General features: G+C 44.6%; 1 protein-coding gene across 4 annotated transcripts in view; it reads right to left on the reverse strand.

The window, feature by feature from the left end:
* The window catches only part of GAB1 (GRB2 associated binding protein 1), a 123,852-nt gene extending 123,555 nt beyond the window's left edge, over positions 1-297 (reverse strand). For all 4 annotated transcript variants that reach the window (XM_036240977.1, XM_036240975.1, XM_036240976.1 and 1 more), the window contains exon 1: positions 175-297. In XM_036240977.1, the coding sequence (XP_036096870.1) occupies positions 175-246 (72 nt within the window). In that variant the 5' untranslated portion in view covers positions 247-297. The remainder of the gene's footprint in view (positions 1-174) is intronic.
* Positions 298-12,075: the final 11,778 nt, after the last annotated feature.

The following is a 12,075-nucleotide window of genomic DNA, read 5'->3' on the forward strand; positions in this document are numbered from 1 at the left end:
AAAGTGGAGGCCAGGGCGTGAGTGTGCAAACTCGGTCCCAGAGGCGCCGGGGCAGGAGATGGGGACCACCCAGCCCCGCGCGCGTCCGGCTGCAGCCGCCGGCTGGCCGGCCCGGGAAGGGTGCCGGCGCCGAGGCCCTTGGACCCCTGGAGCCCGGGCCGAAGCTCTACTTACATAACGCTTCAACTTCTTCTCCGGGGGGGACTTGCGGAGCCATCCCGAGCAGACCACTTCGCCGCCGCTCATGGTGCGCGCCTCTCGGGCCCCGACCCGGGCAGCTGGGAGGCAGGCGGGCGCGCTCCCGACACAGCCGACGCCTGCCGGCGGAGCAGCGCGGGGGACCTCGCTCCGCGGCTGCGGACCCCAGTCCGACGGGGTGGGCGGGGTGGGCTGGCTCCGCGGTGCGCCGGAGCTCCTCGGCCGAGCCTCTCCTCCGAGGGTCCGCGGGCAGGGGCAGAAGCGAGCTGCGCCGCCGAGGCCGACACCTCGGGGCAGGGGCCGCCGCCCGCCGAGGGCAGCCCGGCCTCCCTTCAGAGCGTCCGCCTCGCCGCCAGGCGCCCCGCACCGCCAGCCCCCAGCAGGGATCGGGCTCCGCGGGACTCTGCCCCGGCAGCGAGCCGGGGCCTCTGCCCCCTGCGCTCCGCCCCCTAGGGCCAGGACCTCCCCGGAGCGCTCCCCGAGACAGACGCTGCCTCGCACGCGCACATACAAACACGCGCGGACACACTCACTCGCTCACACAATAACCAGCGCGGCGCCCGCTCCGGCTCTCCCGCTCTCGGTTTCGGTGCGCCCCGGGCTATCCTATTCCTCCTCTCCCCGGGGGAGGGCGGGTCACTTCCCCGCACGCCCGGGAAGCGGGGAGGAAAGGGGAAGCCGCGAGAGCCCCGTGGGCAGCGAGCGCAGGGGAGGTCCCGGGTCGGCGGCGAAACGCGGGGCGTCGCTGGGCGACGGGTGCTGGGGAGGGAGCTGGTCCCGCCGAAGGGTAGGTTCGCGCTCGCGGCCGCGAGAGAGGGCGGGGAGCGGCGGGGAACCGGGCGCTCGGCTGCTCGGCTTCGGGATGGATCCCACTGTCCCGCGCCGCCTCCCCGACCCGGGGCGCGCGGCAGGTTCTGAGCCGCCCGGCCCCCGGCCCCGGCCCCTCCCTCTCCCGGCCCGGGCTCCCTTCCTCCCTTTCCTCCGCCCCTTCCCACGTTCGGGCTGGCTCCCGTTGCAGCCCAGACTTTCTCTGAAACTCCGCCCGAGCGCTTCCAGCCAAAACAACAAGGGCGGGGAGGCGGCGACGGGGAGGAGGGGTCGAGAGGGGGAGGGAGCCGCCGTCCTCGAGGCACCCTGGGATCTGTAGTTCGGGAAGCGGAGCGGGGGCCCCGGCCGCCCGGCGGCGGTGGCGGCCCGAGCCCCCGGCCGGGCGCTCGCAGGGGAAGGCGGCCGAGGCGAGGCGAGGGCGTCGCGGCCCGGGCTTGGGCGCTGGGGGGAGTGAGGAACCTCAGAACGTTCTGCGGGGTTTGCCATCTTGGCGCGTCGGGTTTCCGTTCGGAACCTGTGCTCTGCAGACCTTAAGTTTGCGGAGTTTTCTCTGCTTGACAGCCTGCGAAGCGAAACGGCCCGCAGGGAGACTGCCCGGGACGCCGGAGGGCAGGGCCCGGAGGGCAGGGCGCGGCGGTGAGCGCCCCAGATACCAGCCTGGAGGGGCGGACGGAGGGGCTTCCACCGGGCTCGCGTGGGCTGGCCCCCGGAGCAGCCCTGCCAGCGGGGTGGGAACGCTTAGGATTTGGTGGAGCCAAAGGATTGGATTGAGTCTGTCTCTGGGACATTGTAAAGCCTTCACACTGCCTCATTTTGTTCCCAGTTTCTTCCACTTGACTGTATTTGTGTGAGATCCACCCGTGGGATGTTGGACTAGAAAAGGGAAACTTACTGGCTGTGCTATGTGCCTACTTGTGTGTGTTTTACAATTACGATACCTGGTTTTTCAAACTTCTTTATGAAAAACAAAGTCCCAAAATAAATTCTAGAAGGTAATATACATAATAGATAAAAGTGCTAAAAATATTAGGAGATAAATGAGTGTTTCTGGAAACAGTAACATTAGGCATTTTCTTATTAACACATTCATATTCAGGACTTCCCCTGAGTATGAAAATGTACAGTTGTCGCAGGAAATTAGATGTCGGGGGTGGTGACATACAAAGGTCCCTACGCTCACTGAGTTGACATTCTGGTGGTGACATAGGATAGTAAACAAATATATCGTTTAGAGAGTACAGATTGTGATAAATGTGCTTCTAGAGAAATAAACACAATAAAGTGAAAGAATAAGGAAGTGGGACTCGGTAAGATAGGATAAGAGGGAAGTGTTCCTTGAGAAGGCAGTAGCCGGATAGTTGAAAGATGCAAAGAGAAGAGAATCAGACTTGTTTTGAGGAAGAATAAAAGACATAACCACAAGGAGGACTGAGAAAGAAAGAACAAGCAAGGGTGTTGTTGTGAAGACTTGTTAGAACACAAGTGAGTGTAATTTTTATGGTAGCTGATAATCACAGCAATTCTTTTTAAGTATGTGAACACAAATTTGCCACAAGTTGTCCAAATGAAAATGTCATCAGATTAGTTTTCTATTTATTCCATAAGCAGTGTGTCTGTACACTGAGTCAAAAGTATTTATAATTAACGTTATAGCATAAGACTAGTCCACAGGTCCATAGTTAACTGTTGGCTTTCAAAAATTTACCACTCCCTCCGCTCCTGTTACAAAGTTCATTTTAATGAAAAATTGTAATATATCTTGAATATTTGGCTTTTGGAAGTTACAATATATTTTTTAAATATTTCAAATAACTGATTCAATCACCTTATTTCTGTATAAGAAATCTTTAAGTATATTTCCCATCGACTGTATTTTATTTATTTGTTTGTTTGTTTAGTTAATCCTCACCTGAGGATATTTTTCCATTGATTTTTAGATACAGTGGAAGGGACGGAGGGAGAGAGAGACAGAAACATCAATGTGAGAGAGACACATTGATTCATTGCCTCCTGAACATGCCCTTGACCAGGAATCGAACATGAAACCCTTTGATCCGCAGGCCAATGCTCTACCCGCTGAGCCAAACCGACCAGGGCAACTGTGTAGTTTTAGATTAGTATTTCTGGAGATCAAATAAGTGTTGAGGAGAGGTTGAACATAGATATGTCTCTATGTATGTAATTTAGAAAGGAAATTTGCATTGTTTTTACATATATGCCATTTTAGATTTTATATCTTTATATATTAAAAGGTATGCTGGAAAAAGCAATTACATATAAGTATCTTAAATTACATTCATACAACAGATATTTTACAGAATGTCCTAGTATGATCAAGTCCCTGAAGACCCCAGATACAGTATGGAGGAAAGCCAGACTAATTCCGGTACTACTCTATCCTGCAGAAAGTCATTTTACAGATGACTAACCCCTTCCACAATACAGTTCCTAAGTAAGGTGAGAGAAAAACAGAGTCTTATTTGGGTGTATAACAGGATCTACCCCCGGGAAGGAGAATGGGCTGGTTGGGAAAGACTTTAAACTGAGGTCCTCTGGATGGGTAGAAGTTGGCCTGGCCAAATAGTGGAGAAGAATATTTCAGACAGAAGAGAAACTATTAGGTGTAAAGTAAGGACCTGAATGAAGGCAGCAGGGAGGTGAGTGAGAGGGACACTGGGTCAGAGGGTGAGATTCCAGAGGCGGGCAAGGGAAAGATTATGCAGGTTCTTGGAGAACTTCTCAAAGTTCAGACATTTCCCTAGAGCAAATGACCATGTTATCTCCTGTGCTTTCAAATCACTTCCAGTCATCACCCATATGGGCTTTATCATTTTACCTCCAGCATCACACTTTATATATCTTCCAACTCAATCTTTCAAGTTCTTCCTATGTACTCCTCCTCCTCGACAGCATGTGTAGCCTGTTGATACCACCACTTTCTCACGATCCGTCAGGCCTCTCCTTTCTTTTCTTTTTCTTTTTTTTTCTTTATCCTCACTCGAGGACATTTTTCCATTTTTGTTCAGATAGAGTGGGAGGGAGAGAGAGAAACATCGACGTGAAAAGGACACATCGAGTGGCTGCCTCCCACACAACCCCAACCGGGGCTAGGGACAAACCGCAACCAAGGTACGTGCCCTTAGCAGGAACCGAACCCGGGTCTCTCTGGACCATGGGTCGACATTCTAACCGCTGAGCCAAACCAGCCAGGGCAGACTTCTCTTTCTTATTTCTCCTCTTATCCAGTTTAAATTTTGTGGTCCACATTTTCACTACGTGCTCCCAACTCTCAAACCCCAACTCTGAATGAACCTAACTCTATGTTCTTCTGCACCTTAGCAGCCAAGTAATGTTGGAGCAAATTACACAAGATGAGTGACACCACTAAATATTCATGTTTAATGACCTCAAAATGATCCTCAACCATCTGCAGGGGCAGATCTTGGTTTTCTGGAACCTGAAGCTTATGTGATTTGGAAGGTTCTTTTTTTTCCCTCACCCAAAGACATTTTTCCATTTTTTGTTCAGATAGAGTGGGAGGGAAGGAGGGAGAGAGAGAGAGAGAGAGAGAGAGAAACACTGACGTGAAAGGGATACATCGAGTGGCTGCCTTGCAACAGGGACAAACTGCAACCGAAGTACATGCCCTTAGCGGGAACCAAACCGAACCCGGGTCTCTCTGGACCGCAGGCGGACGCTCTAACCACTGAGCGATACCGGCCAGGGCTTGGAGAGTTCTTTTAAAGGGAAAGAATATACAATTACAAATATAAAATCAGGATGAATATGTATTTAGAATGAGAAAATAAATAAATTACTGGAGCCTTAGAGATACAGATGCCTTTATTTAGAGATCTCTATGATGATTTACCAGAATCCTTCCATGGATATGCTTCCTGAATCCATCCTGGCTTCCCTCCCAACTAGGACATTCCACCTCTCCCAGCAGCTCCCTACTCTCATGGGGTCCTGAGCAATGAGTGGTCCCGAGCGCAAGCTTCATCAGCTACAAGGATGTCTCTGCTACCTGGGAATCCTACTTCCTTTATCTGGACACTCTACTCTCTGCAATAACTTTTCTTTCCTCTTCTTTTTTTAATAACAGCTTTATTGAGTTATAATTCACATACATAAAATTCACATTTTCAGGTGTACAACTCAGTGGTGTTTAGTGTATTCACAAAATTCTTCAACCTCACCACTACCCGATAGAATATTTCATTGTCCCAAATAGAAACGCCATTCCCATCTGCTATCCCCTATTTCTTCATCCACTCATCCCCTGGCAACCACTAATCTTTCTGTTTCTGTGGATTTGCCTCTTTTGAACATTTCATGTACATGGAATCATACAATTTGTGATTTTTTGTGACTGGTTTATTTCACTTTCCGTCAAGGTTTATTCATGCTGTAGTATGTATCAGTACTTCAGTTCTAGTGTTAAAGAATATTACATTGTGTGGATATACCCCAGCTTGTTTATCCATTTATCAGTTGATGGACATTTGTTTTGGGGGTTTTTTTTTATCCTCACCTGAGGACATCTTTGCATTTATCTTCAGATAGAGAGGGAGGGAAAGAGGGAAGAAGAGAGAGAAACATTGACATGAGAGAGACACATTGACTGGTTGCCACACACACAACCCCAACCAGGGCCGGGGATGAACTGCAACTGAGGTACATTCCCCTGGCAGGAACTGAACCTAGGTCTTTCTGGTCTGTAGGCTGACGCTCTAACCGCTGAGCCAAACCAGCCAGGGCTTGATGGACATTTGGATTGTTTTGGCTTTTTGGCTGTTATGAATAATGCTGACAGTAACTTTTAAACCTTTTTCAGATTTCTCAAATTCAAATCCTCCACCTTCCACATCAACTGAATATCTTTTTTTTCCCTCTTATCCTCACTCAAGGACATTTTTGCATTTATCTGCAGATAGAGCAGGAGGGAGAGAGGGAGGAAGAGAGAGAGAGAAACATCAATGTGAGAGAGACACATGGAGTGGTTGCCAACCACACGACCCCAACCCGGGCTGGAGACAAATTGCAACCGAGGTACATGCCCTTAATGGGAACCAAACCTGGGTCTCTCCAGTCTGCGAACCAATGCTCTAACTGCTGAGCCAAACCGGCAGGGCTCAACTGAATATCTTTCTTATAGCTTCACCAGAAAACCAAAGTGCTCAAATGGAAACTCCTTTGACCTTTAGCCATCAAACATCAAACATGTGAGCCTACATACTATCTTCACTCCTCCTCCCTCCTTCCTATAGCAAATAGAGGACTTTGCTTTCCTCCTATGAAAAACCAATCCCTCCACTTATGCTTTAGATTTCATTCCATTGCACTTTCTCGAGAACCTCGCCCTATAAATGATCTCTTATCTCTATACCCACTCTACACTCAATGTAATTCTTTCCATCACTTGTGTGTGTGTGTGTGTTCCAATAAAACTTTATTTATAAAAAGTGGTGAGCCAGATCTGGCCAAGGGCCACAGTTTGCCAATTTTGCTTTATACCACCGTGCTCTGGGTGTACATTCACACACACACACACACACACACACACACCACATTTTTTAAAATGAACATGAATCATTACTGTGATGCCTTTTCAAGTAGCTGTTGTGAGGGAGAATCTCATACGAAGTTGCTGATAACATGCAATTGCAGATTATTTAATTTTTCCCTAATGGTAGCATTATTCTTCTGCATAAACTACCGAATAACTAAAACGAAAGTTGCCTACTCTGTATTTGACAAAAGAATTATAAGCAACAAATGACGATTCTTTTCAGTTTTAATTGAGAACCAAATTAAATGGTCCATAATATTTTAAACATACATCTCTTCTATTAAAGTATCATTTTCAACAGGCTCATATCTCTTCTGTCAAAACAAAACAATCTGAAAAACTCTTACATTCCTTTTCAGCTGTCAGCTTTCGTCTCTTCTTTCACATTCAGACTTCTACTAAGTGTTGCTGTAGTTTCTGGTTTATCTTCCTTCCTTTCTCAGCCTGCTTCGTTCTGTACACCATCCCAGTTTCTCTCTATACTGCCGAAGTCCAAACGCTCTGTCCTCTCGGTCTCTCCGACATGGCAGTGTGCGGAGTCGGAGCCTGCAGATTCCTTTCAAGGCTCTTCTTTTACTGGTTCTTAGCAGTCTGAAGTCTAGCCCACCTCGCTCCTCATTCTGTACTTTCTCATGTATGGTGATCTCCTGTCTTCATCTCTATGGAGATACTTCACTAATGTCCATCCCCAGCCTAGTTCTCTCTTCTGAACAACCAGCCTGGAAATCCACATGCCACTTGGCTCCACAAAGTCAACAAAATTAGAATCATGATCTCCTCCCCGGCTCTCAGATCTAAGCCCTGGAGATCCCCCCTCATGCGGTCCCTTCTAGGCTGCAGCTGAATATTGCTCAGCAGAGGCAGGTGAAGAAACTACTTGCTAATGGGGAAAGAACCACTGGAAGGGATTATAAGGAGAAATCACCAGAGAATCACACAGGGTAGAAATAGTTCCTGTTCTCCCAGCCAGAGTGAAAAACATCATAATTCACAAGGCACTGTAAAGTACTCTGAAGGATTTTGTCTCAATAGGGGACAAAATTAACCCTAGACTAAATGCTATGGTCCTTCCTAAGAAAATTTAATAACAAGACCCCAAAGGATCAAGCTGTTTCCAAGTAATTTAACTATTTCCCAAATAAGAGCTCAATATATTTATAGGAAAACAAAAATACCCAATACCCAACAAAATAAAATTTGCAATGTTTAATATTCAATCAGAAATTTAAAAGAAGCCGGTAAGTATGACCCAAAATGAGGAGAAAAATCAATTGAAGCCAACCCAAAAATGACAAAGATGATAAAATTAGCTGATGAAAGTAGAAAGTTGTTATAACTATATCCCATGTTCAAGAAGCTAGAGAATGCTCTGGCCGGTTTGGCTCAGCAGTTAGAGCGTTTGGCCTGCGGTCTGGAGAGACCTGGGTTCGGTTCCCGCTAAGGGCACGTACCTCGGTTGCAGTTTGTCCCCGGCCCTGGTTGGGTCGTGTGGGTGGCAACCACTTCGATGTGTCCCTTTCATGTCAATGTTTCTCTCTCTCTCTCTCCCTCCCACTCTATCTGAACAAAATATCGAAAAATGTCCTCAGGTGAGGATAAAAAAAAGAAGAAGCTAGAGAATAACAACATATTAAGCAGAGATATGGAAGATATTACAAAGACCTAAATAAAACTTCTAAAGATGAAAAATACAATGACTGACATGAAAAATATACTGCATGCAATTAACAACAAATTAGTGTAGAAGATTAGTGAATCTGAACACATAGCAATATGAAACAGAAAGAGAACAAAAAATTAAGCAAAAATTGAATAGAGCATCACTAAAATGGGATTACTTCCAGTGGTCTAATATTTATGTACTGGAGTGTCCAAAGCCGGGGGGTGGGGGTGAGAAGGTGTCAAGGGACAGAAAAAATATTTGAAGAGATAAATGGCCAAAAATTATCCAAATGTTTTGCAACTGTAAATCTATAGATTCAAGATACAACACTGCTGGGAGAAATTAAAGAAGACCAAAAAAGATATACTGAGCTCATAAATCACAAGGCAACATTATTAAGTTGTCAGTGTTCCCCATGATTGATCTACAAATTCAACACAATTCCCATGAATTCCCCAGCAAGCTTTTTTTGTTTTTGAAAATTGGCAAACTAATTCTAAAAGTTATGTGGAAATGCATGCAAAGGACTTAGAATAACTAAAACAACTGAAAAACAACAAAGTTAAAGAACTTATATGACCTGACCTCAAGACTTATATAAAGCCTCAATAATAAAGACAGTGTAGTATTGGTATCAGAATAGACAAATGGATTGATGGGACAGAATAGAGAGTCCAGAAATAGACTCATACATATATGGTCAATTGATTTTTGACAGAGGTGCACAGGCAATTCAAGGAAGAAAGGATGGTCTTTTCAATAATTGATGCCGAAGCAACTGGATAGCAAAATGCAAAAAAAACAAAAGCCAACTGTGATGCATGCCTCGCAGCATTTGCACAAGTGTGCTCACAACAGATCACAGACCTAAATGTAAAACCTGATAGAAATAAAAGTTCTGGAGAAAGATCTGGGTGACTTGGACTTAGATAAAGATCTCTTAAATATGATACCCAAAGTAGGACCCATGAAAGAAAAAATAAAGATAAATTGAGCTTTGTCAAAATTAAGAATCTCTGCTATTTGAAAGACACTGTTGAGGGAATGAAGCCACAAACTGGGAGCCCATATTTGCAAATATAATATTTAATAAAGGACTTGTGTTCTGATAATATAAAGAACTTATCAGAACACAATAATAGGAAAATATCCTAATTGAAATGGGCAGAAAAATTGTATAAACAACCAAAAAGACATACAGATAACAAATAAGCATATCAAAAGATGTGTGCAAAATCAGCCCTGGCCTGTTTGGCTCAGCAGTTAGAGCGTCGGCCCGCGTACCAGAGAGTCCCAGGTTTGGTTCCTGCAAAGGGCACGTACCTCAGTTGCAGTTTGTCTCCGGCCCCGGTTGGGGTTGTGTGGGTGGCAGCCACTCGATGTGTCTCTCTCACATCGACGTTTCTCTCTCTCTCTCTCTCTTCCTTATTCTCTCCTGCTCTATCTAAAGATAAATGCAAATATATGTGTGTGTGTGTGTGTGTGTGTGTGTGTATCTCCTCAGGTGAGGATAAAAAAAAAAGGTGTGCAAAAGCATTAATTATTAGGGAAATGCACATTAAAATCCCAATGAGATGCAACTGTACACATATTAGAATGTCTAAAATTAAAAAGATTGATCATATCAAGTGTTATTGAGAGATTGAGCAAAAGAAACTCTCATACATTATTTATGATAGTGTAAAATGGAAGACATTTGGGCAGTTTCTTAAAACGTTAAACATACAAATAACATATGACCCAAATATTCTACTCCCAAATACCTGCCAAGATAAATGAAAGCATATGTCCATTCAAAGACCTGTGCACAAATGTTCTTATCAGCTTTATTTTAAATAGCCCCAGAATGTCCGGCCGGTGGGGCTCAGTGGTTGAGCGTCGACCCATGTACCAAGAGGTCACCAGTTTGATTCCCGGTCAGGGCATGTGCCCAGGTTGTGGGCCTGATCCCCAGTAGGGGGCATGCAGGAGGGGGCCAATTGATGTTCTCTCTCATCGATGTCTCTCTCTCTCTCTCTCTCTCGAATCATTAATGGGGAAAAAAAGAAAGAAAGGATTCATCTCATTCAGTTAATCTAACACATCCTTCACCTTAAAAAATAAATAAATAAATAGCCCCAGAAGAGAAACAATTCAAATACCCATCATTAGGTTAATGGATAAACAAAGGTGGTATATCCATATAATTGGGATACTATTGAGAAATAAAAAGGCATGAACTAAGAATGATGCATGTAATAATGTGGATGAATCTTAAAATAATTATGCTGAGTGAAAGAAGGCAGGCAAAAATAAGAGCATACTGTATGATTCCATATACATAAAATTGTAGAAATTATAAACCATTCTGTAATAGCAGAAGGTGGATCAGTGGTTGGCTGGGATTGGGAGGGATGGATTCACTATTTTGATTCTGGTGATGTTTCCATGATGTGCACATTTGCCAAAATTTATCAAATTGTGTATTTTTAAATGTGCACCTTATTGCATGTCAATTATATTTCAATAAAGTTGCTTTAACAAAAACCAAGATAGCCAACTTAACAGAAAAAGAAAAGAGACAAAGACTTAAACTTAGGCCAAGCTAATCTATGGAAATGAGAATGGTTACCTTTGGGATATGTGTGTGTTTGGGGTTGGCGGGGTAGGGATCGTTTCTACCAGGAGGTAATGTTGATTTCTTGATGTGGGTGCTGGTTACATGGGTTTGTTTAATTTTGGAAATTCATCCAACTGTACATTTATGATTTGTGCATATTTCTGTATTTATGCTATGCTTCAATTTTAAAAGCGTATTTATTATTAAAAATAATTATATATACATTTGTCATCATGGTGTAGAATTTTGTGACCTGTTGGCTCTGTTTCAGAATCAAGTCTCTGCCCGTTTTTTCCTGGGAGATGAATCCTCTTACTGTGCTTTTCCAGGTGGAAAAAAAAATTTCTCAGAAGTTTCTCAAAAAGCTGTTTATTATTTTTATAAGTGAGGGATGTGCCTATTTTAGCTTCAAAGAAATCATCAACCTCTTCCAGACAGGAAATTGCTAGGGAAATGAAATTAGATTGTTCAGAATGTTAATGCAGTTAGAGTCCGGTGGGGTGGTGCCTTGGTGTGCTAGCCAATTTGCCTGTTCAGCTCATGTGCTTCCTCCTTTCCAAGCCCACCAGTGTGGATTCTTTGGTCATAGTTGTACTCTTCCTTGCTGTTGTCTCTGGTGACAGCTGATACCATTTGACAAATGGAAAAACAATTGATAATCTGTGCCAAGCCAATCAGATTTACTCTTAAAGAATCTGGAGTTGAGACAGAGACTCTAATTGGTTAGTGATGGTCCCTGAGCTGGGAGATCTGGCAGTTCTCCAGGAAGGAGAAATGAGATGTCTGCTGAGGGAAGGAGAACTAAATGCTCATAAAGTACCAGAAAGGCAGAGAGCCAATCCTGGTTTCAGCCTCTAAAAGGGCCACCCTGGAATTCTTGTCCTTGGGATCCATGAGATCCCATGTGTTAAATTAAAAATTTCCTTTTTATTTAATGTGACTTATTTGGGGATCCGTGGATATATTCCAACATTTTAGGAACCTCTTGACAACATAAACAAAATTGTGTGTTTTTATGGAAAGAAAAAGATAAGTTTCTCCTACTTTTCAAAGCGGCCTGTTACATCAAAAGAAGTTAAGAAACGGATACAAAACGTTTTAGGACTTATCTGCTGCAGAATGATTCATTAATCATTCTCAACTCAATCCATAGGAGTAGGTTTCTAGCAGCCATATTTGTCTAAAGTACTCTATTCACTTGGTCACAGTTGATAG

This window comes from Molossus molossus, unplaced genomic scaffold (assembly GCF_014108415.1).
Source record: "Molossus molossus isolate mMolMol1 unplaced genomic scaffold, mMolMol1.p scaffold_m16_p_4, whole genome shotgun sequence".
NCBI lineage: Eukaryota > Metazoa > Chordata > Mammalia > Chiroptera > Molossidae > Molossus > Molossus molossus.